The 26,348-nt window shown below is 56.2% G+C and overlaps 1 protein-coding gene across 5 annotated transcripts; it reads right to left on the bottom strand.

Annotated features, from left to right (window-relative positions):
* Window positions 1-3,436: 3,436 nt before the first annotated feature.
* On the bottom strand, window positions 3,437-22,361 carry UHRF1 (ubiquitin like with PHD and ring finger domains 1). Of its 5 annotated transcripts, XM_079328167.1 has the most exons (18): window positions 22,284-22,361; window positions 19,962-20,021; window positions 16,824-16,986; window positions 13,685-13,939; window positions 12,781-12,953; window positions 12,168-12,383; window positions 11,340-11,446; window positions 10,987-11,170; window positions 10,134-10,257; window positions 9,954-10,061; window positions 9,127-9,231; window positions 8,229-8,335; window positions 7,177-7,339; window positions 6,959-7,096; window positions 6,487-6,598; window positions 6,207-6,364; window positions 5,857-5,955; window positions 3,437-4,829 (listed from the first exon to the last, which is right to left on the bottom strand). In XM_079328167.1, the coding sequence occupies exons 2-18, from the start codon at window positions 20,018-20,020 to the stop codon at window positions 4,683-4,685; spliced, it is 2,418 nt and encodes an 805-aa protein (XP_079184293.1). In that variant the 5' UTR covers window position 20,021; window positions 22,284-22,361; the 3' UTR covers window positions 3,437-4,682. The 5 variants fall into 5 exon arrangements, with proteins under 5 accessions (XP_079184293.1, XP_079184294.1, XP_079184295.1 ...); XM_079328168.1 differs by lacking the exons at window positions 19,962-20,021; window positions 22,284-22,361 and adding an exon at window positions 17,949-18,100; XM_079328169.1 differs by lacking the exons at window positions 19,962-20,021; window positions 22,284-22,361 and adding an exon at window positions 17,910-18,100.
* Between the last annotated feature and the right edge of the window lie 3,987 nt (window positions 22,362-26,348).

A 26,348-nucleotide genomic window follows, 5' to 3' on the forward strand; every position in this document is an offset into this window, starting at 1 on the left:
CAGTGAATGTTTCATCCATGAGCATCAGCTCTGGAACAAGGAATCACTTCATATCCACCTACATCTCCTCTGCATGGGAGGAACTCCTGCCTCTCATGGGGCAGGAACAGCTGTGGATTCCTCCAGGATTCCTCCAGGATTCCTCCAGGATTCCTCCAGGATTCCTCCAGGCACTGCAGGAATTGCTCAACCTTCCCCAACTTCCTCCTCCTGTTCCAGGGAACCCAAGACCTGGGCACTTGCTGTCACAGACTGGGTGCTCGATGTAATCACCAAATGTGACTCTGCCCTCCTGGGCTCCCCTGACTCTGGGATTTCAGTGAAACGGGAAAAGGAAACTGAGGAGAGGAAAGCAAAAATTCCCAGGAAAGAAGCAACGCTGAGGGTGAGACACTATCAGGTTTCAGAGGGACAGAGCTCCTTATAATTAACTTTTAGGTTAAATGAAACTTAGTTTTGGGAGGGTCAAGCTCGACATAACAGATTTACACTGGCCCAGCACAAACGAGAGCAAAATACCAATGTCCCAGGCCAGAGCAGCAGCTTCATTAAAATCCAGAGAATGTAATTTACAGATGAAACTGAACCTTGTTGGTGACTTTCACTCTCCAGTACAAAGGGGTCCAGAGCAGCCTCTCTGCAACCCCTGGCTCCTCAACAGCTTCCAAACCAAGAGCTCCAGGAAAGCCAAAAACCACCTTTGGGTGAACCACAGAATGTCCTGAGCTGGGAGGGACCCACAGGACCACGGAGCCCCAGCTCCTGCACAGACACCCCAAAACCCTCCCTGAGCATCCCTGAGAGCTCCTGGAGCCCCGGCAGGGAGGGATGTGCCATTCCCTGGGAGCCTGGGCAGTGCTGGGGCAGAACCTTTCCCTGGGCTCCATCCCAGCCCCGCACAGCTCCAGCCCCAGGGCAGAGCTCAGCCCCTGCCCCTCCAGAGCCTCAGGAAGGCTTTCCCTGAGAGCTCCGCTTCCATCACATCCCGCATCCGACATCCGACATCCCACATCCTGCATCCCGATCCCCCATCCCACACATCCCCCATCCCACACATCCCCCATCCCACACATCCCCCATCCCACACATCCCCCATCCCGCATCCCCCATCCCACACATCCCCCATCCCGCATCCCGATCCCCCATCCCGATCCCCCATCCCGATCCCCCATCCCGCCCCCATCCCGATCCCCCATCCCGATCCCCCATCCCGATCCCCCATCCCCCATCCCGATCCCCCATCCCCCATCCCGATCCCCCATCCCGATCCCCCATCCCGATCCCCCATCCCGATCCCCCATCCCCCATCCCGATCCCCCATCCCGATCCCCCATCCCGATCCCCCATCCCGATCCCCCATCCCGATCCCCCATCCCGCCCCCACCGCTCCGCTGCTGCCGCCGGAGCCCGGGCAGCACCAAGCGAGTCCCGCTCCAAGCCCGCAGCCCTGGGACAGGGGTCCCGCTCACACCAGCACCACACACGCGTGCGAACAACACGGCAATTGAGAGAAAATCAGGAAAAAACAGCTTCGGTTCGGCCCGAGACTTTGACAGTCTCCGGAGGAGGAAAACAGAGATAAAAGAGTCAAACCCCACGGCGCTGTCACGCTCCTGCCCCCGGATTTCCCAGCACGGAGCCAGCGGCAGCTCCTGCTCGCCCCCAAGCCCGGGCCCCGACCGAGCCCCCGGAGCCGCCGCTATCCGCGAGCGGGGCCCGATCCGCGGGGAATCCCGGGGCTCCCACCCACAGCGCGCCGGGGCTGCGGGCCCGGCCGGCCCGGCCTGCGGGGCAGCGGCGCGGCTGCGGCTGCGGCCCGAAGGGAGCGCCGGGACCGGGAGCGGCGGGACCGGGACCGGCGGGGCCGGGACCGGCGGGGCTGGGACCGGCGGGGCCGGGACCGGCGGGGCCGGGAGCGGCGGGGCTGGGAGCAGCGGGGCCGGGGCTGGGGCCGGGGCCGGGGCCGGGCTCGGGCCGGCAGCAGCCGCGGGCCCGGAGCCCCGAGGGGGCGCAGCGCGGGTGCCGGGGCGCGGGGCCCGGGGCCGCTCGGGCCGGTGGCGGGGCCGGGGCCGGTGGCGGGGCGCGGTCCGGCCGTACCTGCGCGCGGGGCCCTCAGCGGCGCGGGGGGCGCAGGAAGGGGGGGCGCCCAGGCGAGCGCAGCGCCCCGCGGCCACCACCTGCGCCCGCCTCCCCGCCGCGCCCATTGGCCGCGCGCGGCACCGCCCTCGCGCCCATTGGCCGCGCTGCGGGGGACGGGCGGCGGCTCCAGCCAGTGGCGAGGCCGCTCGCCGAATAACAAGGGGAGCGCGGGCGCTGATTGGTCGCTGGCGCGGCTCGAGGGCCCGGCCGGCGGCGGGCGGGGCGGCGGGCAGCGCTCCCGTCGCTCAGGCGCTCTCCGCCAATCGCACGCGACCGTCGGGCGCCGGCCGCCCGCCCCCAGGCGCCATTGGGCGAGACGGGGGCCGGTCGGGCGCTGATTGGCGGCGCGCGGTGCCCGTCGGGCGCGGGGCGGGGCCGTGAGGACGTGAGGAGCCGCACAGCGCGGGGCGGGGGCGCTGCGGCCGAACTGCGCCAATCGGGGAGCGGCGGGTGCGCGCGCCCCCGCGCGGCCGGGCGGGGAACGGGAACGGGAACGGGAACGGCGGGGAGCGGGGGGAGGTTGGGGAGCGGGGGGGACAGTGGGTATTGGGGGATACTGGGGGAATGTCGGGGAGCATCGCTCCCATCCCGCAGCCCCGCCAGGCCCTGCTCAGCGCTGCCGGGGCCCTTTGGGGTCCCCGCTCCCGTCCCAGCCCCGTTCCCGTTCCCGTCCCAGCCCCGTTCCCGCTCCCGTCCCAGCCCGTTCCCGTCCCAGCCCGTTCCCGTCCCAGCCCCGCTCCCGGTCCCGTCCCAGCCCCGGTCCCGTCCCGGGGCCTCTCTCCCCACGCGGTTCCAGCTCCGGGAGCTCTCGGGACATTCATTAATTCGCACTCGATTATTGCCGAGCAGATCCCGGGTGCTGTGCCCGCCCTGGCAATTCCCAGAATAGAAGCGGATCCTGGCTCGGGATTTTGTCACTGTCACTTGCCCCGGAACCGGGATCCCCATCCCGGCGGTGAGTGGGGGGTGAGAATCACCCCAGCGTGAAATCCCTTTGTACCCCCAGCCCGACCCGCTCGCTCCGCAGCTCTGGCATTCTCCGAGCACGGCTTTGGAATTTGGGACAGAAACTTTGGCAGATCTCACCAGAAAGTGTCCAATTTGCAGAGGAATTCTAACCGTGGCTTTAAAAAGCTACTAATAGAACAGCACGTTGGCACCTATGGAGGAAACAAAGTTTGTTTTTCAAGTTCCAAATAACAACAAAACCAATAAATGAAGTCATTGCAGTTATTGCAATTTAAATGCAGTAACATTTCCTCACTTTCACTCACTCATCCCCAATGAACAATCAACATTAATTTGAAAAGATGTTTATTTTGAAAACATCAACTTGCACATTATACAAAAAATTGACAAATTCACCAAAAAACCTATAAAATGCTGCGGGGTCTTTTTCCCTAACATATTAACATAATCACTTTCCAAAGGGTAAGAGTTGAGGAAACCCAAAATAGGCACATTTGTTCCAGTCTGTCTGCAGAAAAGTGTGATTAAAAACATCCCTGTCTTGCTGAGGTATCAAACTGCAAACTTTGGTAATGACAGAGGGAGACCAAGGGAGCCTGCTCGAGGCATGGGCAATACAAAAAGGTTCATTAAGAAGCCAGAATTGGTTATTTTTCATTTCCAGGTAGAAATGCAGTGAAACAAAGAAAAAAACTCCCCAACAGATCTATGAGTAGGAAACCTGATCCTCTGCAAATCCCCACTAATCACACACAGCTACAGTGATCCACACTCCCAAAGAATCCGGCTGGCAAGTCCCAACTATTCAGTGCTTAGGAACAAAAGGAGACCTCGATGGTGATGCAGAGCCCAATCTTCCAGCAAAGGACAAAAGGCACTTAAGAATGGCTTTAGGATATTCCACAATGGCATCTCGGGACAAGGACAGCGCCTGGCTGAACAAATCCTTCCCTACCACCAGTCCAGTGAGGTAGTACTTCATATTGCTCCAACCACTTGGCTCTAAGCAAGCAGCCTTCTGCTTCTGAGATACAAAATTAGCAGGAAATGGCTTTTTATCAAATGTAGAAAACCCAGTTCTTACAAAAAAATAGCAAAATCCCACTTGTGGTACAAAGCCAGGAACCATCGTGTACAAATTGAGTATCAAAATGCTGCCAAGGTGATGCACAAGTCTACCTTGATGGCCAAATCCCCAGACAGTGAAGATTGTTCTAGCAACCGAGCCATTTTTTTGGAATAAAAAATAAAAACAAAGGGGGCACGGGGGCACTCTGAGAACTTTCCTCATCTTTAGCAGCCTCACCGGAAGCACTTTCAGTCCATTAGACACAAATAATTCTGTGCTGATGTATGGCAGGTTTGAGGGGATGGAAAAAAAAAATAAAAATGCAAAGTTGAACATAGAGGACAAAACCAAAATCCACGAACGTACAAAGGGATCATCCTTGGAGTTGACAGTTTTTCAAAAAACGAGGAAGACTTAGAAGCATGTTTTATGTGGAGGGCGGGGCAGAGGAGAGCCTGTTTAAGTTAAAGGCGGGGCAGGGGTGAAGTGCTGCGGGATCACCGGATCACCGGCCGCTGCCGTAGCCCGGGAAGAGCTGGGCCAGGACGCTCTGCAGAGCCTCGTTCACCTCCAGGCTGCAGCTGCGGCCCAGCTCGCAGCGACACGCGGGACAGCTGAACACACTGGCCTTGAAGGACCTGTCCAGGCAGCCCTGGGCACAAACTGCACGTCAGGGGGGCTGGGGACGGGGACAGGGAGATGGGCTGGGGGCACAGGGACAGGGACAGGGCTGGGGGCACAGGGACAGGGACAGGGGGATGGGCTGGGGGCACAGGGACAGGGGCAGGGACGGGGCTGGGGGCAGGGCTGGGGGCAGGGACAGGGGCAGGGGCAGGGCTGGTGGCACAGGGACAGGGACGGGGCAGGGACAGGGCTGGGGGCACAGGGACAGGGAGATGGGCTGGGGGCACAGGGACAGGGAGATGGGCTGGGGGCACAGGGACAGGGACAGGGCTGGGGGCAGGGCTGGGGGCACAGGGACAGGGACAGGGACAGGGCTGGGGGCAGGGACAGGGACAGGGGCAGGGATAGGGACAGGGCTGGGGGCAGGGCTGGGGGCACAGGGACAGGGACAGGGAGATGGGCTGGGGGCACACAGGGACAGGGGCAGGGACAGGGACAGGGCTGGGGGCACAGGGACAGGGGCAGGGAGCTGGGCTCAGGTGGCACAGCCAGGGAATTCCAGCCTGGCTGGGGTTGGAGGGACCTTAAATCCCACCCAGTGCCACCCCTGCCATGGCAGGGACCCCTCCCACTGTCCCATTGCTCCAGCCCCATCCAGCCTGGCCTGGGGCACTGCCAGGGATGGAGCACCCAAAGCTTCTCTGGGAATTCCATTCCAGGGCCTCACCACCCTCACAGGGAACAATTCCTTTCCACTAGCCCAGGCTCAGCTCAGCCCAGGCCAGGAGAGCCCAGCTGAGCCCAGCCCAGCAGAGCCCAGCCCAGCAGAGCCCAGCCCAGCAGAGCCCAGCCCAGCCCAGCCCAGCCCAGCAGAGCCCAGCCCAGGAGAGCCCAGCCCAGCTCAGCAGAGCCCAGCCCAGCCCAGCCCAGTCCAGCCCAGCCCAGTCCAGCCCAGCCCAGCAGAGCCCAGCAGAGCCCAGCAGAGCCCAGCCCAGCCCAGGAGAGCCCAGTCCAGCCCAGCCCAGCAGAGCCCAGCCCAGCCCAGCCCAGCCCACCTTGCAGACGTTGTGCTGGCACACGGTGGTGACAGGCCTGAACACGACCTCCTGACAGCAGATACACAGAAAAGCCTCCTCCACTTTATTGAGAAACTTCTGCAAAGACAATGTTTGAATTAACTTAGTGCTGACAGACACAGAAATTAACCCAAACCTCCACCATAAATCACAAGGGATTACTTTGATCATAGAAAGATTCTCAGCAAATCTTAATACACAAAATCTGTATCAAAATCTGTAATCAAAGCTGCTGGGGTGTTTACACTACAATAAGATCAGTTTAGGTCTGAAGCTGTTCTCTAACTCAGGGGACAGCACAGCTGCAGCTGGGGAAAAGCCCAAGGTACCGGTCCATCTTTGAGAGACTCCAGCACTTCATTCCACAGTTTTTCATTGGCTTCATCACTTTTGATAAGAGATTTCTGCTGGGATGTCAGCTTGTATGGCTCAACTTTAGTTTTTTTTGGAGACCCTGCTGGAGAGGTGACAAGGTTTTCCTCCACACCTGAAAGAAAACACAAAGATTTTTGAAAAAAAAAAAAAAAACAAAAACCCAGAAAAGAGTAACCAAATAAAATGCACAAAAACCTCCAAGGCTTTCTATATGCACTTGCCTACTCCACAAACCTGCTGATTTCCTTTTCCTCTTTGCTTTCCCTGGGGTATCAAACTCATCATCTCCATTATTTTCTTTTTCCTTATCTTTGTTTGCAACAGCTTCCAAATATCCTTCAGGATACTGCAAGGAAACAAAACAAAGAGCATCCAATGCAAACACATCAGGTCAAACTCACAGACAAGGCAGGTCCAGGAGTCACCTCTGGAAAACTGCTCCAGTGGCAGTTTTAATCTTAATTTTAATTTTAAGCAACAGATCTATGTTGTAGGGAATCACTCACAGCCCATAGAAATTGCATACAGAATAAGGGTGGGTTTTGTCCTTTTAGCTCCTGATATATAAAAACAAACAACCCAGCAGGCTGGAAGCACTGCTGTCCTCCTAAGCCTCAAGTTTTACCTAAGGACCATCCTCAGTAAGAACATGTAACAGAAAAATCCCTGCTCTCCATCAGAGTGCAGGTGATGTCCCAGGCAGTACCTGCATTGTCAGGCCAAGCTTCTTCATCCTGTCCTTCCCCTCTTTGGTCCAAGGAGCAGGTTCTTCATCGTCCCTCCTGAGCAGGTAGCGCCACACCAGGAACCCGGACTTGCCCGTCTCGGGCCAGTATTTCACCACCTGGAGAAGTGCCTGACACTGTTCCAGAGCCCCCTGGCCACCCCCACAGCCGCCCAGCCCAGGCAGGGCCCAGCCCTCACCTTGTAGATGCCATCGTATCTGTTGCCCTCCAGGGGCGCGTACTTGCTGTGCTTGCCGCCCTTGACGTTCCTGACCACGCGCACCGGCTTCCCCGCGCGCCAGTCCTTGGCCTCTGCCCCGTGCTTCTCATTGATGGGGGCACTGCAGTTCAGAGCCAGGGCCCTGCAGGAGAGGGCAGGGGCTGAGCACAGCTGGGACACTGCTGGGACACTGCTGGGACACCTGTGTGACACTGCTGGGACACTGCTGTAACCCATGTGACACTGCTGTAACCCATGTGACACTGCATGTAACCTGTGTGACACTGCCTGTAACCCGTGTGACCCTGCCATGTGACCTGTGTGACACTGCCCTGTAACACCTGAGTGACACTGATATGTCACCTGTGTGACCCTGCCACCTCTGCCCTCCCTGAGGCTCCCGAGGGAGGTTTCACATATTTTCACAGCTCATTATCCGTGGCATTACCCTAAAGCACCAGCCCAGGTCACCTCCTGCATGCAGGCTCATCTGTGGCAGTAACAGCTCACAATTACAAATGGTCTGGTCTCCCAAGGGGACCAGAGGCTGCAAAGGTCTCCAGGAGAGAGCACAACTCCTGCACCAACTTACTGCTCTGCTGTAAAGTTTCAGCCAGTATTGCCTGTGACACCAACACCACTCACAGCCCTGTCCCACTGCAGTGCACTGAAAGGAGAATTCCCACTGTGCAACTGCAGCCAAAAACCAGCCAGAGCCAGTTCTGACCCTTGTTAAACTCAGTCTGACCCGTGTTAAACTCAGCCAGCTCCTAGGGCTGCCTGAGCCAAGCTCAGTGTGCTGGATGCAAAGAGCCCCTGACCCCTGGTGCTGCCAGTGCCAGTGCTGAGGGCAGGGGGCTCAGAGGTGCCAACCTGTTCATGTTGGTGAGTTTCTGGTCACAGGACTGCTGCCAGTGCCAGTGCTGAGGGCAGGGGGCTCAGAGGTGCCAACCTGTTCATGTTGGTGAGTTTCTGGTCACAGGACTGCTGCCAGTGCCAGTGCTGAGGGCAGGGGGCTCAGAGGTGCCAACCTGTTCATGTTGGTGAGTTTCTGGTCACAGGACTGCTCTGCCGTGCGCTTGTTCCCAGACAGGTCTCGCCCTCCACTCCCTGTGTAGGTGAAGGAATTCCCGTGGTCCTGAAATGAACGTGGGTGGGTGGGATGGAGACAGCCACAGAAAGGGTTCAGTAAAGCAGAAGAGTCTCTCAACCAGGCAGGTTTAGCAGGGGAAATAAAGGAAAGATGATTGCTGTACTTAAGCTGCCAGACAGGGCCAGCCTCTGGCTCTCCCCCAGGCTGCCAGGAGAGGAGGCAGGGTGACAGTGCAGCCCTGTCCCACCTGAGCAGGGCAAGGACCCTGAGCAGCCCAACAGTGCAGCCCTGTCCCACCTGAGCAGGGCAAGGACCCTGAGCAGCCCAACAGTGCAGCCCTGTCCCACCTGAGCAGCCCAACAGTGCAGCCCTGTCCCACCTGAGCAGCCCAACAGTGCAGCCCTGTCCCACCTGAGCAGGGCAAGGACCCTGAGCAGCCCAACAGTGCAGCCCTGTCCCACCTGAGCAGCCCAACAGTGCAGCTCTGTCCCACCTGAGCAGCCCAACAGTGCAGCCCTGTCCCACCTGTGCAGGGCAAGGACCCTGAGCAGCCCAGGCTCACACAGGAGCAGCCCATGGGGCTGTGCAAACTGGGGGTGTAATGCACACCTTGAGAAGTCACAGCTCTGGGATCAAAAGCTGACACAGGAATATTAAACTGGGTTTGGATGATCCTGTGGCTCAGGCTGGCACAGATTATTCAGTTTTTCCTTGCCTCATCTGGAAATAGGTGAAGCTGGGCAAGCACTTGGTGTAGAGTGCAAAAAGAATGAAGGCCAAGCCTTTGTCTTAACAAGTTAGTTTGGTCTGTGCATAAATAATCGGAATCCACTCACGATGTCATCCTCATATCCTCCTGCCAGCACCAGGGAATAGGCTCCATCATTGCTCCTGCCATGGATCCCTGCCACGTGGGGCCTGTGCACCCCCGACTCGCTCACCTGGGAGACAAAAAGCCTTGGGGGGAGCAGCTGCCAGCAGCCCACACAGCACCTGGAGCTGAACCTCTGCTGTATCACAGGGTGAAGCTGCTCTCACCATCAACACCATAAAGCTCCAGGCAGAAGAAAGAAAAATAAAAATGCTTCTAAAAAATAATGCACTGAATGTATCAGTAAAGTGAATTTTTGATAAGGTTTGTGGTGCAAATCAAACAATTTGGGTGCTTCTTACTGAAACTGCTTATTAAAAGGCTCCAGGTACTTAAGAATAATACAGATATCAAATATTTGTATAAAGTTTTTAATAGCAACCTTCCCTCAATACTTGAAAACAAGATCTGGATATGCCAGTGCTTTCTTCTGCCCCAACTTTCTAACAGGATGAGAAACCTTCTGTTTTATACATGTGCAGGTTTGGAACACCCTTGCCAGGGTACAATACACACCTCCAGAACAAACTACTGGGAACAAACCTGTTTGCTTTGGGGTTTTTGAGTTACCAAAAAAGAGCAGTAAAACAAAATAAACCAGCATTGATGGCCCCAACAATGCAGCATTAGTTATGGAACACTTGATCCACACAAAGGCAGAATTCTTTTCCTTCTGCCCCTCCATATATCCAGTGACACACATTCCCACATTAACTGTTTCAGGCTTCTTGCAGGAGCTGGATCATTCCCATTTTTCCCCACAGTAAACCAGGCCAGGATTCAGCTTCCTACCTGAACTCTGAATTTCCACATGGTGCCCACAGGGATGCCAGGAATGGGTCCATAGTGGTTGGAGGGGACAATGGTGCATTCCTTGGTGCGCCCCACACACGCCATGCCCTGGGCAGAGACAGCATCAGCCAAGGGCCCAGAGCAACAAACACAACCCAAGTCAAGCAGCTCTGCACTGACCTTGCCCCAGTCTCTCCGGGAGGAGGAATTAGCAGATGCCATCTTTTGTTTCTTTTTACTTTCTTTTAATTTCTCTCCTGCTAAAACCACCTCACTTGCATCATTTCGACATTCAGGGCAATACCTAAAGTGAGAGGAAATGAACAAGAAGCAAAGCCTTCAGTTAGGAGCATTTCCTCCAAACACAGTGAGTTATGTTACACTTTTCCCATGTGCAATCAGTCAGGACATGGAAACACTCCATGGTGGAATTTGACCTCCAAGAGCTCCTGTCCTTGCACCAGCCAGTGCAGATGTGTCAGGAAACAGCTGTGCCACAAAACCATTGTGCACAGTGTTGAAACAGGGCAGAGGGAATGAACCAGTGCACTCCACTAACTCTGTGTCCAGTGAAAGATTCAATTCACTCCCCACATCTCTCACTGTACATATCCCATGTACAAACCAGCCTGATGTGATGGGACCTGCCTGAGTGATCCATAACATCAAGTTCTCATTTGGTACTCCTTGAATCCCAGGCTGTTTGGGTTGGAAGGACCTTAAAGCTCATCTTGTTCCACCCCCTGCCATGGCAGGGACACCTTCCACCATCCCAGGCTGCTCCAAGCCCTGGCCTTGGGCAGGGACACAAAAAAGGCACCTGGATCCCCAAAGTAGGAAATGGGGTGTGCAAGCCACTGGCTTAAACCTACTCATTGAACTCAAGAAAAGCTGTGAAGTTTTACTAAAAAAAATCCCCCAAACACACACATCCCTGTACAGCTACTGCAAAGGGCAGCTTCAAGCCCCAGCCCTCACCTCCTGCTCCTGACCAGATGGAACTGGGACACCCCCAGCCCTCCCCAGAACCTACCAGTCCTCATCTGGGATCCTGCTGAGGGGGGGGCTCAGGCAGTAGATGTGGAAGGCCATGTCACACTCGTCACACATCAGCTGCTTGTCTGGATCCTGCTTCCCCCCACAGATGTGACAAGCACAGACCCTGCAGGTCTTGTTTGGGTTGTCCTTGCAGGCCTTACACACAGGTCCACTCTGTCCTGTGGGCAAACACAAACCTCGCTCAGAGGGTGCCAACATCCATGGAAATGCTCAAAGGAGGCACAAGTGAACAAGTGCTGGCACTCTGAAGCCTCAGATCCTCACAGACACAGCTGGCAGGACAGCACAGGGCAGGACAGACATGCAGGGGCTCCACACCACACTCACGTTTTGGGGTACCAGCACTGATGGGAGAGGCAGTGCCTGGCTCCTCAATTTTATAGATTTCATCCACTAATATAATTGTGCAGTCATTCAAGGAATCACCAGCTTCCCTAGAAGAAGTTGAGAAAAGAGATCAGAGTTTGGAAATCTCCCACAGATTGAATTAGTGCATCAGACTGCCTTGGTACTAAAAATCAAATCATTTTCATGCAATTAGAATTAACCCCCTCTCGGCTTAGGGAGAATCCAGGTACTTGCAGTATTTCAATTATCAAGAGTGACTGTTCCCCCTGCCCCCAAATATATTTCAGACTAATGCTTCTCATACTTTACAGTCAAAAAGTCAAAATCACTGTGGTGAGAGGAAAAAGGAGGAATATTGTGGCAACCCTGTGAAAATTACCTGAAATTTTTAAAAAATGTATCCTTTTCTTCCTGAAGTTGAGAGTCTCCTTCAGGAGAGAATTGGAATTTTTCATCACCTTTACAAAGTGAAAGTTCATTCTACATCATCCTATCTCCACAAAGTATTACACAGCAATTTTTGTAAATTAAGACAAACAATAATCTGCCTCATGGTGATTATGGAGCTCTGCATCCTTTCAGCATTCAGTGAATCCAAGGATCAGCATTCCTTAAAGTCTCCAGTTCCTCAGTGGAAGTTAATCAGAATTGCAGAATGCTGAAGTTAATCCAAACCCAACAAGGACAAGCCACTTTTCACCTGCCCCAGCCCTGCTGTGGTGCCACTCTTTGCCAGCAGAGTCACTCAGAGCTCACAAAGCCTGAGCAGAGCAGGGGAACTCAGCTCATTCCCCATCAACAGCTTACCCAAGTAATATCTTTGCATGGAGCTCCCTGGTCAGTTTGGTTTCCCTTTTCTGCAGGATCTCAGCATCGTACCAGAATCCCCTCTCCTTGGGCTCGTCAGGGTTGTAGTTGACCATCACCACCTGCCCCACCTCCAGCTGCTGCCACTTGAGGATGGTCCTTGCCCGAGCCCGCACGTTCCCGGAGCTCATCTGCACCACCCCGTTCTCTGGGTAGCTGGGGAGGCACAGAACACAACTCACATCCAGCAGCAGCTCTCAGGAGCAGCAGGTGCCATGCACACAGGTTGGCTTTGCTGTGCAACACAAGAGTAACATCAAAATAAAATCTCCTCCCACACAGACACAGCCAGAACCAACCAGTCTGACTTTGCAGCTATTGCCTCCCTTTAACACTTGCACACCAGCATTTCCTGCAAATGCTGGTATCCACAGAAACATGATTCCAGCCCCCTGGAATTCCAATTGCAAAACAACCTTACAGCTGCCAGGGCCCAATGACATAATTTCTATGTCACTGCCCAGTTCTGCTTTAATTTGTGCAATATCTGCAATAAAATTTCCCATCAACATCATGACTTTACCGGCCAAGCAGGCAACAAAACAAAACTCACTCATCATATTTCACATGATAAATCACATCTTCTTCAGGGACAGCTGTGGGCTGGTCAGGACTTGTGCAGCTCTCAGCTGATTGACTGCTGGGTTTTTTCCTGGTCACATTCACAACTGTGGCTTCAAACCACGCTCCCATGTCCGTGTCCCGAGCATCCACCAAGTCATTGATCTACACAGAGCAAGAGACAGCTCACCAAGAGGGGTTTGCAAAGTAGGCAATTCCCAACCCACATGAAGATTCAAGAACTGCACCATTATCAAGGTATTTAACTGATTACACTAAAAATTAAAGTTTCCTCTGTTTTCCTGGTCCTGTCGTGCAGCCCTACAGTCTTAGGCTGAATTTGTAAGGTTATAAATCCATTCTACACCACACACATAAACCCATTCTTGTTAGAGAGGCCAAACCATCATGGGTTAGTCTGGAACAGAGTTTCAGTGTGTCTTGCTCATAACCTGGCAAAGACATCACTAGATCTGTAATAAAATCCATTGAAACAGAGAAGTAAAATCATTCTGAACAGCTGCTCGAGATTTTCCTTTATTCATTCAAGAAAGTTTCAGCTTTGACAAATGTAGTGACTCCGAGCAAAAATATTGGGAAAATTTGTAAAAAATCAAACCAGACACTCTGAGTGCTTCTTTTTTAAAAAAAAATCAATTAACGTATTGTAGTCTTAGTTCAAAGGACAAAATGAAAAAATTAAGGATTTGGACCTACAGCATGTTGCATTGAATTGGTTTGCGGGCTGGTTGGTATTTTTGTCTTTGTTGTTGGAGGGTTTGAGAGGAAGAAAGGAACAGCCCAGACAATTGGGGTGTGAGAGGCTTTCAGCAGTGGTGCAGCGCAGAGAACAATTCCCCAGGCCGGGCTCAGGGCTCGGGGGGCTCAGGACCCACCTTGTAGAGGCCGAAGGCGGGGTCAGTGCAGCGGGGCTGGGCCGTGCCGGGCTGTGCCCCCGGCGCCCCCTCCCCGCTGCGGGAGCTCTTGTCCCACTCGCTGGGGCCGGAGCCGCAGCCGGAGTCGCTGTCCGAGAGCTCGGGGTCCCTGTCCCCGGGGCCGGGGGGCGGCAGCGCCGGGCTCTGCCTGACCAGCAGCTGCACGATGTCGTTCAGCCCCACGCTGTAATCGAACAGGGAGTGCCCATCTTCCATCTGCAGGGACACAGGAGCCCGGTCACTCACGGTCCGGTCACTCACGGCCCGGTCACTCACTGCCCGGTCACTCACAGCTCGGTCACTCACTGCCCGGTCACTCACTGCCCGGTCACTCACTGCCCGGTCACTCCCTGCCCGGTCACTCACCCACTGCCCGGTCACTCACCCACTGCCCGGTCACTCACCCACGGCCCGGTCACTCACTCCCTGCCCGGTCACTCCCTGCCCGGTCACTCCCTGCCCGGTCACTCCCTGCCCGGTCACTCCCTGCCCGGTCACTCCATGCCCGGTCACTCCATGCCCGGTCACTCCATGCCCGGTCACTCACAGCTCGGTCACTCACGGCCCGGTCACTCCATGCCCGGTCACTCCATGCCCGGTCACTCACAGCTTGGTCACTCACAGCTCGGTCACTCCCTGCCCGGTCACTCCCTGCCCGGTCACTCCCTCCCTGGTCACTCCCTGCCCGGTCACTCACTCCCTGCCCGGTCACTCCCTCCCTGGTCACTCCCTGCCTGGTCACTCCCTCCCTGGTCACTCCCTCCCCGCCGCTTCGCCACAGGGGCCATTCGTGCCCCCTCCCTCCCAGCCCTGCTCTTCCAATGCTCCTTTTCTGCCACCCCCAACCTACAGCAGCGAGGCTTCCCTGCTGCCCATTCCCTGGAAACATCAATTAAACAGCTACAGGCCCCCCACATTCCTGTCGGGATTCAAAGCTAATTCCACATTACCTACAAACTCAAAGGGAAATTATTTCTTCCTCAATTCAGACACATCCCCAATGCCAATGCACACTGTCTGTATATTTTAATTGTGTGTGATCCAGATTATTGTTACACCATCTCCACTAATCATAGCATTAAGAAGAAGCCAGAGTCAATCACACACTTTTCTCCCAGCAAACACACATTTTTTCCATTGAAAGTGAAATCAAAAAAGATCCAATTCAACTTGAAACTACCCAACCGCTCTTTAGCGTAGCCAGGCGTGCTCTAATTTCACACCCTCTCTAATTCTAATTCTAAGAGTTTATTTGGCGAGTCTGGCATGGTTTGTAGTCAAATCAAGAGCCTGGCCCTGCTAAAAGAGAAGTGCAGAGGGAGAAGGAGGTCCCACAACAACCCTCAGGAGCTCCGAGGAGCATTTTAGAGTTAACATGTAAGGCTGGAGCCCACGGAGCAGTCAGAAGTTCAGACAAGCTTCCCCACATATTTAAGGTCTGAGTAAGAAATTATACAGGAAATGATCATCCCCTTCCAGCCCAAACCACCAGAAAAAGCAATCCCTGGAGCTTTGTTCTCTATCAGGGGGAAGCAGAGCAAAACCACAAAAATTTACACTTCACAGGAATCGCCATGATAATTCAATTCTGATTTATGGCATCAAATGGCTATGGAACAATCCCTGGAAATCTGACTGCACGGGAAGAGGTTGGAGCTTTCTGCTGGTTCAGATGAAAACTCCTCGAGATGCAGAGGGACACAGCAGGATTTGGTTGCTCCTTCTCAGCCCAGTCAGTGTCACAAAAATGGAACAAGCCCAGCAGAGGACACGGTGACAACAGGTGCAGAGCGAAAGGGAAGAGCACAGGAACGGGACAGGAAACCACAGGAGCCCAAAGCACAGCCAGAAAGAAGAGCCTGGGACTCAGCCCTCAAACAAAGGGCAGGTTTTAACCAACAGCTAATTTTCTAACCCCACTGCAAAATGTTCACGAGCAAGAAATGGAACATTTGCAGGGATTCCAAGAGCCAGACAAAGCACAATGGGAGGAGGCCCGGGAGGGGCTGGACCACATTCCTGCCTGAGCTGAGGAGGGACTGATTCCCTTTGTAGGGCAAGGCCACCCCGACTAGAGCAGCACTCCTGAAAATCTGTTTGTCCCCAGTGTCTGCACAGACCTCAGGGTGATGCTGACAGGTGGCACCTGCCCCACCAACCCCCTTCTCACCTGATTTACAGCACAAATGGGTCACCAGGGCACCCAGATCTACACTAACCCAGCAGCCAGGCAGGTGTGACACCAGCCTAGAGCCTCTTGTGATGCTACAGCTGGTACCTGAGCTTAGACTGAGGCTATCCAGGTGTATTTCCATGTTCTACAGCCACACCTGCTAATTACACAGCACAGTTAGCTCAAGACTGCCTAAAACAGAAAGAAAAGCAGCTAGAAAAAATTGTGCATCTCCAGCCAACTCAGCATCCCGCTGCTTTTCCTGAAATTAATCCTGTGATCAACCAAGATCAACCAGATCAGGAGTTTCTCTAACATGGAGGTTTAGCTGCATAGGAGCAGGCAGAATGCAACAACTGTGTTTTAAAATTGTTTTCATTGATTTCAGCGCTAATTTAGTTACATCATTAACTGGCAGGGAAGAAAACAGTTGTACAACAGCAATTGTAAACGTGTTATTGAGAATATAACACAGCACTGAGCCACTCAAGTGCTCTGTATCTAGTGAGAATTTGATATTAGAGCTGGGCAACTTCAACATCATGAGTTGCTTTTCCCAATTTACAAAGAAAAATGAGATCTTTACGCGTTTCAGAGCAGTGAAAACTTGCAAAGCTAAAAACATTAAGTACTTTAAGGACTGTAATATACAGACACTTCATAAAGGTGATGTCAAGGCAGAAAAGCAACACATTAGGTGGAAAACAGTAAAGAAAAGTAAGAATAAAGGCTACTCTGCAGCTGGCTCCTGTCCCGGCAAACCCACGGAAGGAGCAGCGCGGGAGGGAGCCGGGGATCACTAGATGGCAGCAAAACCCCTCATTTCCAGGCAATTAAAAATAAATAAATTAAAACACCGTCCTCAGCCGGAGGGGAGCACGGGCCGGGCGGCGTGTCGGGGCTCCGCGCCTGTCAGTGCCCCGGTACCTGCTTGCCGCGGTAGAAGAGGCGCTGCCGCTGGGGCTCCACGGCGAACACCTCGTGGATCCGCAGGCGCAGCTCCTCCACCTTGGTGAGCTTGGAGAGCGAGTCCACGCGGTGCGTCTGGCTGCCGTCCATGGTGCGCACCTGGATCCACATGGCGCCGGTGCTGCCCCGGGAATGGGACCGCGCTCAGGCGGCGGCACCGCCGGGGCGGGCCCGGCGCGCGCGGCCGCGCCGCCCTCACGCGCCCGCCGCTCGCCATTGGCCGCCGCCCCGGCCGGCTCGGCCGCTGATTGGCTGCGCGGGAGTGGCCCCGCCCCCCACGCGGGAGCCTAACGGCTCCGCTCGCGCCGGCCGCATCTCGCGCCACAATTGAAACCCGCCCGCCGCGCCCACGCGCCAAGTCTCGCGCGATCATGCAGATGACGGAGGGGATAAAGGGGCTGCCGGCGCCGCGCGCGCTCCCGGCGCGGCCCCGCGCCACGGCGGACACGGCCGAGCGCGCACCACGCGGCCCGCGGGCCCTCCACCGCACACGCAGCCCGGGACAGGAGGGGAACCGCGGGGTGACAGCGACCCCCGCCGCGTGCGGACCCGCCCCAGCCCGGCCGCGTCATCCCCGCGCATCCCGCGCGGCGATGCCACTCCCCGGGCCCGTAGGGCACCGGTGCCGCCGGCACCGCCCCCGACGGCCACACCCCCTCTCGCGGGCCCGTTCAGGGGCGCGGGTCGGTCCCGCTGTCGCAACCCCGAGCGACGCGTCCATTCCGGGACACCGGACCCAGCTGTCACCGCCCGGGTACCGCGGAGCGCTCCCGCCGCTTCCCGCACCGCCCCGACCCGGGCACGGCGGGGAGCCCCGCGCCCGTCGCTGTCCTCCCGCTCCCGGTACCGCCGGCCGCTCCCCGGTCCGCGGCGGATCGCGATGGGACAGCCGTGCCGGATTCGGGGGGTCCCGCCGGACTCACCGGGGTGCGGTGCCGGGTTCGGGGTCCCGCCGGACTCACCGGGGTGCGGTGCCGGGTTCGGGGAGTCCCGCCGGACTCACCGGGGTGCGGTGCCGGGTTCGGGGAGTCCCGCCGGACTCACCGGGGTGCGGTGCCGGGTTCGGGGTCCCGCCGGACTCACCGGGGTGCGGTGCTGGAGCCGGTGCCGGTGCCGCGCGCGCTCTTCGCGGGCTTTGGAGTTTGGCGCGGAAAAGCCCCGCGCGCGCCTCGCGCGCGCCCATTGGCCGCCGCTGGCGGGAACGCGCGGGCGGGGCGGGGCCGCCGCCGCCTCCCGGGCCCGGGGGGGGCCCTGGGGGGGAAACGGGACCGGGAAAACACCCCCAGGAACCGGGGGCGACAACGGGGATCCCCGCCATTAACCGGGCCGGCGCCCCCCGCTCCGCTTCGATCATGGGGGCGAAACCCCCCAAATCCCCACGCGCTCCATCAGGCCTCCATCCCCGGCGCCGTGCTCACGGTACCGGTTATTGTCTAAAACCTGGTGAGCCCCAGGGGGAGACGGGACTCCAGTGACCCCCTGTGACAGCCACCCTTTCCCGCGGTGTCCTGTCCCCCCGGGGGGCTTCAGGCCCTACCCTGATGCGAATAAAGCGAATAATCCGAATAACCGAATTCGAATAAACACAATAGTCCGAATAAACCAACCAATCCGCAGAAGGGCTCTAACTCCCTGGGCCGTTAGCTCCACAGGGACCTGTGGCACTTGTGGCAGGGCCCGCTGGTGACAACGTGGCCGGGGTGACACGGCAGGGCCGTGGCATGGCGTGTGAGCCAACAAAGGGCTGCTCCGGCAGGATCTTTATCCCCAAAACCACCCATGCTATAATCCAAGCATTGGATGGGGGAAAGCGTGGCCAGGAGGCCCCTGCGAGGAGGCTGCTGACGAGGAGGGTGAAAGGCCGAGGATGGGGACGGGGGGGGATGGGATGGGATGGGATGGGATGGGATGGGATGGGATGGGATGGGATGGGATGGATGGGATGGGATGGGATGGGATGGGATGGGATGGGATGGGATGGGATGGGATGGGATGGGATGGGATGGGATGGGATGGGATGGGATGGGATGGCGGCGGCTCGGGCGGAACAGCCGCGCCCGGTGCCGGCACACAAAGAGCGCGGGGGGCCCGGCAAACCCTGGATAAACCCTGCCTGATGTACTCCCCTCCTGCCCCCGGGCACTGGAGCACAGAAAGCAGCAGGACGGGGTGCAGGACACACTGCAGGACACGGTGCAGGATGCAGTGCAGGACGGGTGCAGGACACACTGCAGGACACGGTGCAGGATGCAGTGCAGGACACGGTGCAGGATGAAGTGCAGGATTCGATGCAGGACACAGTGCAGGACGTGTGCAGGACATACTGCAGGATGCAGTGCAGGACACGCTGCAGGATGAAGTGCAGGACACGTTGCAGGATGCAGTGCAGGACACGCTGCAGGATGAAGTGCAGGATTCGATGCAGGACACAGTGCAGGATGCAGTGCAGGATGTGTGCAGGACACAGTGCAGGATGCAGTGCAGGACACGGTGTTGTTCATCACCCTGACCCATCTCATGCCACAGTGGGGACAGACAGGTCCCAAGCCCAGTTTCTGTACTGGCAGATGTTCTGTGCAATGGAATCTCTGGCCAGTCCAGGTCAGCCCTTGTGCCCCTGCTCGCTGGCAGAGCCTGGGAAACTGGAAAGTCCTTGATTTAGAGTAAGCACAACCCAGCCACAACTACAACATCAGTTCTTATCAGCATTATTCCATACTGAATCCAAAACACAGCACTGGACCAGCTACTGGGAAGAAAATGAACTCTATTCCAGCCAAAAGCAGGACACAGGCAGTGGTATTTATGCTTTTATGTGCATAAATACATATTCCTGCCATAGCTGCTCCCAAGGACAGGTGATGATTCAGGCCTGTCACACGCAGCACAGCGAGAAACCTGCCCCCAGGTGAGGCAGTGGGGCTGCAGTGCTGGGCTGTTCCAGCCCCACGTGCTCTGGGGTGATCCACACTGCACCCAGCAACTCTCTGCATTCCAGGCTCCCCTCCCTCCATGCAAAGCTCAGTGTGAGGGGACACATTCAGCAGGCCCGGGTGACATCTCCTCTCCCATCTACCAAAACCAACCCCAGCTCACCTGTACCTCAGGCAAGAGCAGCAGCAGAGGGAGGAGCAGCCAGGCATGTAGAAAACCATCCTGCAGCCTGGAAAAAGCAGCAGAAAGGTGAACTGGAGTATTGGGAGAGCAGCCAGGAAGCACCAGGCTGTTCCCTGCTGTGAGGGCAGAGCAGGAACCTGCCAGCACCTGTCCTGCTGGGAGGGGAGCAGGAGTGGGGGACCCTCAAGGTGAACCAAGCAGGTGCAGCAGACAGGAGGGTCCTGCTGGGCTGATGCAGCAGGACCTGCAGCACATCCTGAGCCAGGAGAGTGCTCTGGAGGCCTGGGGGGATCTGGAAGGCTGGTGGGCTTTGCACAGCAGGGAATGACAGTGACACAAAGCTGTTCCCTCTGCCTGGGCAGCTGTGGAAGCTCAGGGGGTTGCTTTGCTTACCTGAGGGACTGAACCAAAGCTCCTCATGCCCCAGCCCTGAATCATCATTCTCATCATTCTCATCACTTCTCATGCCTGTGCTTGCTCCAGGGCAGGGGGCATGGGGCAGGGGACATGGGACAGGGGGCATGGGGAAGGGGACATGGGGCATGGGGCAGGGGGCATGGGGCAGGGGGCATGGGGAAGGGGACATGGGGAAGGGGACATGGGGCAGGGGGACATGGGGCATGGGGCATGGGACATGGGGCAGGGGGACATGGGGCAGGGGACATGGGGCAGGGGGCAGGGGGCATGGGGCAGGGGGACATGGGGCAGGGGACATGGGGAAGGGGACATGGGGCAGGGGGACATGGGGCATGGGGCATGGGGCAGGGGGCATGGGACATGGGGCAGGGGGACATGGGGCAGGGGACATGGGGCAGGGGGACATGGGGCAGGGGACATGGGGCAGGGGGCAGGGGGCATGGGGCAGGGGGCATGGGGCAGGGGGCATGGGGAAGGGGACATGGGGCAGGGGGACATGGGGCAGGGGACATGGGGCAGGGGGCAGGGGGCAGGGGGCAGGGGGCATGGGGCAGGGGGCATGGGGCAGGGGGCATGGGGAAGGGGACATGGGGCAGGGGGACATGGGGCAGGGGGCATGGGGCAGGGGGCATGGGGCAGGGGACATGGGGCAGGGGGCAGGGGACATGGGGAAGGGGACATGGGGCAGGGGGACATGGGGAAGGAGGCATGGGGAAGGGGACATGGGGAAGGGGACATGGGGAAGGGGACATGGCAGGTTACTCATGGAGTCAGTGCCCAGGGAGATGCAGCAGATAAACATCTGCAATGGGAACTCCAGTGTCACATGTGGCCACATGCTGAGCTGTGACACACCACAGAGCAGGGAAAGGAATGGCTCCCAACACGGGGCCTGACCCTTCAAATCCCCACACCCTGCAGGGGTTGCACTGCACAGAAAGCCCAGAGGCAGAGCCAGGAGGCAGCTGGAGGCAGCAGGGAGCAGCAGCAGGCTGAGGGCTCCTGGCTCCCACAGGTGCAGCAGGTGGGGTCACACCTGGAGGATCCTGCAGGGCTCAGGGCTCTGAGCTCCTCTCCCTTCCCCAGACGTGTTTCTCCACTTCCTCCCACGCCTACCAAACCTCTTAGTGATGATTCTATCTCAGATTTAAATCTGTGTCTTTCATACAGCACCAAGGGTCACAGCAACAATTGTGCAAACCTTTGCTCTGACACTGCAATGCCCCAAATGCAGAGTCCTGAGCTGCAGGCAGCTCTGCCACCCAGCAGGAATGCCAGCACTGATATTTCACCCTAATATTAAAGGCACACATTAGATATTAAACACTGCCTGGTTAATTTTAATGACTGGTTGTAATTTCTCACATTCTCCTGTGCCCCACCACAGCCACATGAAGGTGCCTCATGCAGACAGTGCTGAAATAGAACCTGTCCCATGGGACTTTCACCATCCCACCACAACTGACCCACTGGGGCTCCTCACACCCATGAACCACCTGGATCACTGACACATTACCTGAGGATGCAGCACTGGCTGTGCCAACACTACAAAACACACAGGAATCATTTCTTGGTTCCCTGTTCCTGTAAAAAACCCTTCACAGAACAAGTACAACTTTATTTCCCTTACAAACACCACAATTGTTAAAAGCCAACACTGCCAGCTAAGTCAGCCTCAGGATGAGGATTCCTTCCAGCCCCAAGGCTGAGGAGTGACAATTGTCTACATTTTTGTCACCTTAACAGCACATTTTTCAAAAACCATTGGCACCCCCTGCCTGAATGGCAATACAGAAACAGAGCCAAGGTCTCCTGCATGCAGTGGCCCAAAACAAGGTGACTCAACCATTGTAATAGCACTAGAAGACTTCAGATAATTTTTACCTGTGCCTCAGTTTCCTCCCCCGCTGATCTTGAAAACAGACAACAGGAAGCTTAATTGATGTTTTCAAACCAGTTTTTGAGAGCTGGGGATGAAAAGGCACAAATGGAAAAGAAAAGCATTAACTGGAGTTTTCGTATTTGTTATAGCTGTTAAAAAGCCCTGAGCTCCCTGGAGTCCTGCACTGCTGGGCCCTCTGCAAGGATAAAAAACACAAATCAACTCCCACCCTGAAAATCCCAGCCCAAGGAGAAGCAGGAGTTTCATCATCAGGTGTGTGCTGGCACGGGAGGCACAGCAGCCCTGATGAGGGAGGGGAGCTTTGCCAAGGAAACACCGGGATGATGATGAGGATGATGAGGATGATGGTTCACAGCACAAGTTCCCCGATTCCCTGGACTCGGTGACACCTGTGACCCTGCAAAGGGCACAGCTGCTGTGGCAGGAACAGCTCCGGGGCACAGGGGGCTGCTGGGGGTCTGTGCAGCTCCCCGAGGTCCCTCCTCGCTCAGGGAACTCCAGGATTCCATCCAAGGGCAAAGCACGGGTGGGTGGATGGACAATCTGACAGATCCCCGGGGGTGTCCCTGCCGGGGGTGTCCGTGCCGGGGGACAAACAGCGAGCACGGCCCCGAGGGACCCGAGGGACCCCAGCCCGTCACCTGCCGCCCCTGCCGCTGCCCCCCGCCCCTCGCGCTCCCCATTGGCCCGGCCGGCTCCATCACCCCGGGCTATTTAACCGGGGCCGCGCCCAGCGCTGCCAGTGCCGCCAGTGCTCCCAGTGCCGCCAGTACCGACAGGTAAGGCTGGACTGGGCTGGGGGGTCTGTGACCTGTCTGGGGTTTGGGCTGGCCCTGCTCTCGGGGGCTCTGCAGAGGCTCGGGGGTCCCCGCGGCTCCTGGGGCAGGAGCTGGGGGTGGCTCCCTGCTTGTGCTGTGCACGGGGGGTTTGATTTTGAGGCCAAAAGTGACATTTTCTGGTGTCGTGGCGTGTCTGCCTTGGGTAACAGGGCCAGGCTTGCGGGTTGGAGGTCAGGGATATTTAAGGTTCTTCCCAACCCAAGCCATGGTGGCATTCAAAGCCTTCCCAGCTTTGCGATGGCTCCTCGGTAACTCCGTGCATCTCTGACCTGTGGCTGAGCAGTCTAGGGTTGGTTTAAAGGCTTTTTTCTGCTTCTTGTCTGTGAGGATCCCGGCCTGGGGGGTCCCCAGGAGGTGACTCCCACCAGTCACCCTCATGCGCACAGCCCAGCGCGGTTCGGGGCGGAGGGGACAGGATGGATGCTCTGGGGGGTGACACCGGGGACCTGCCGGGCATTGCCGTGCTGTGACAGCGCTGCCAGCCCTGCCCGGGGCTGTTCTGTCATCCCCTGGCACAGGCACGGGAGCTGCTCAGAGCGCCCGTCCCTGCCGGGCTCTGCGGCACAGGCAGCTCTGGCAAACGGGATCCGTGTTTCTCAAGAGTAACAGGGCTTTAAAGGTGGCCACGACTAGCCTGAGCTGTGGATGGCTGGGAAGGATTTCGGTTTCTGAAGCTGGTTCTGCTGAAAATTCCAGATGGAAATGTGCTGAGCTGCTTGCTCTGCAAGTTACAGCTTCCAGGTGAAAGCAAGAGCTGTGTCCCCATGGAAAGATTGGGAAGTATTGAGAAGCTGTTTTAGTTAAAACTTCCTCTCCTCTTTCCTAAAATATCTCTGCTCCAAGCAGTTACTGACCCAGTGTGGTGTTTCCTTTCTGCTGGAGGTGTGAGGGTGAAGTCCTGCATCCATCAGCAAGGGTGGCTTTGATCTGTGAGGTTTCCCAGTGCTGCTGGTTCATCCAGAAAGGTGAGATGGGCACCTCTGCCAGCCCTCCTGGAACTGCTGTCCTCAGGCCAAAGCTGGGAATCATCTGATCTTCTTCCTTAAACTGATTCTGTCCTCAGAGCATTTGCAGCCCATTCCCCACAGACATCCCATGACCCAGTTTTGCATTTTTGGGAACTGGGTATCAGTGGCAAACCTTGACAAGAATGTAAATAGGTCTTTAACCACAATTGAATTCCTCTGCCCTGATGAGCCCCTCCTGCTCACATCTAAGGCACTAAATTTAGCTTTGTCTTCCCCAGTGGTGATTAAGGAATTGCCAGTTAAGCCATGAAGCCAAGCTGGCTGTGGCCCAGTCTGTCTCCCAGGTACAGCCCCTTGGAAGGGGAGAAGCTTCCTGAGCACGAAGATGCTCCAGGAGCAGCAGCAGCAGCCTGTTCTCATGGTGCTGAGCTGCTTCCCTCAGGGAAGGGAGCAGAGAACCAGCTTTAGGTGAGCTGCTCACTGCCAGTGACAGAAATCAGGGGGGATGAGGCAGAGAAAGGGAACAGCTGGTGGGATTGGTGCCACTGTCCTGCTGTTTGGTGCCAGCCTTTGCTCTTTCACTGATTCAACTGGGCAATGATCAGGAGTTCAGCTCCTGATCCCAGACAATATCTTGACCTTGATGCTAGAAATGAGCACTGAAGTTTCACTGTTCTGAAACCACCTAGTTCAAGAGCTTTCTCCAGCAGTGACCTAATATTTTGGGTGTAGCAATGGTGTGAAATCATCTCATCACCACTTTCATACGAAGCAAACCACAACCAAAACAAAGTGCTGCTGTTTCTGTTCCTCTGCCCACTGGGGTTTCCACTCCCAGCCATCCTGGCTTGGTTGTCCTTCTCCAAAGGATTCAGAAGCACCTGACCCAGAGTTGCCAAGCACTGGGATTTCCTGCAAACTCAAGTAAAGCAAGGGCTGCTGAGCACTTCTGCAGGGAAAGAAAATAAAACCACACAGTGGAGATCTGCCCACACTGCAAATCTGGGCATTGCAAAACATGGATTTCTCCCACACAGCAGAGAACAAACCTTGTTCCAACATGACTGTGCAGAAGGATTGTCCCTGGCAGCTGCATCCATCATTAACACAGGATCCCTGTACTTCAGGAGTGCGATCTGAAGCATAAACTGACTTTATATCAGTTTTTACATCAGCCAGGGAGTTACTCCTGAATTATCCCAACCAGAGTCCTCCCCTCTTCCTTTGGCTGCAGTGTCTCTGTGCTGGCCCTGACACCAAGGCCACCTCAGTGTCAAACTTCACAGTTTGAGCTTTTTCCACCTGCCCAGAAGTAAAACAACTGAGCAAAGGGGTTGTTTGTGATGGTGATGAAAGAGCTGTGCTTGGCTCCAAAGAAACAACAAACCTGCCCTGAGGCAGAGCCAGAGGGGCAGTGAACCCCACAGAGAGCAAACCATGGACTTTGGGACTCGGATTTTACATTCAGCCTTGCTTTGTCTCCCAGCCTGTGAGGATCCACTGGTTTTTGCTGTGCAGGTGAACTGGGGAGGGCCCCAGAGGAGTGCTGGCTCCCTGCCCCTCACTGGAGAGGCTGCAGGTGACAGCTTTTGCTACAGGCATGTGGCACTCAGCATCCCTGCCCTGCTCAAATCTCACTGAATTCTCACTAATTCAGTTAATGCAGCAATATTTGACTCGAGTCACCTCCTGAGATGTCCCTGGCCAGCCTCAGAGCCCAGCCCAGGGCCCACAAATGCTGGTTTCACTACTTTTTTCCATCTCTCTGTTCCTGTTTCTCAGAGAAAAAAAAAAAAAAAAAAAAAAGGCAAAGAACACAAGAAACAAGACAATGGGCTCCACCACAACTCTGATGGCAATTTTTCAGGGAAGAGTCTGCCAGTGAGCCTGGAGCAGTGCATGGCTTGGAAATCCAGTTTGGGAGGAATTTTGGTTTGAGGGTTTTCCACTGAAAAATGTCATAGCAAATCTAAGAATAGGAATTAACTGGCAAAGGAGAGAAAAGCAGACTCTGTCCTGAAGAACAAACGTGCTGAAATCCCTGACTCAGGCTCAGAGTAATCCTGGGTTTACCACCAACACCAGAGTGTCCAGATACCACAGGAGATCTGTGCTGGGGAACCAACACTCCTTCAGATTGTTGCAAAATTTCATACTTCAATCCCCTTATGTCATGAGAATGGCTCAGCCTCTGTTTCACAGGAAGTGAGATTTCCTGCCTTGCTGGCAGTAGGATGGG

The sequence above is a fragment of the Erithacus rubecula genome (assembly GCF_903797595.1).
Source record: "Erithacus rubecula genome assembly, chromosome: 28".
Classification (NCBI taxonomy): Eukaryota; Metazoa; Chordata; class Aves; order Passeriformes; family Muscicapidae; genus Erithacus; species Erithacus rubecula.

Excerpts from the sequence above, each read along its gene's own strand:
- UHRF1 (XM_079328167.1), bottom strand. The coding sequence starts at position 20,020 with ATGGTTTTCTACATGCCTGGCTGCTCCTCCCTCTGCTGCTGCTCTTGC. Across the intron at positions 6,365-6,486 it reads GAGGAAAAGGAAATCAGCAG|GTGTGGAGGAAAACCTTGTC; the intron begins GTTTGTGGAGTA and ends GTTTTCTTTCAG. Across the intron at positions 4,830-5,856 it reads GCCAGCACAACGTCTGCAAG|GGCTGCCTGGACAGGTCCTT; the intron begins GTGGGCTGGGCT and ends GTTTGTGCCCAG.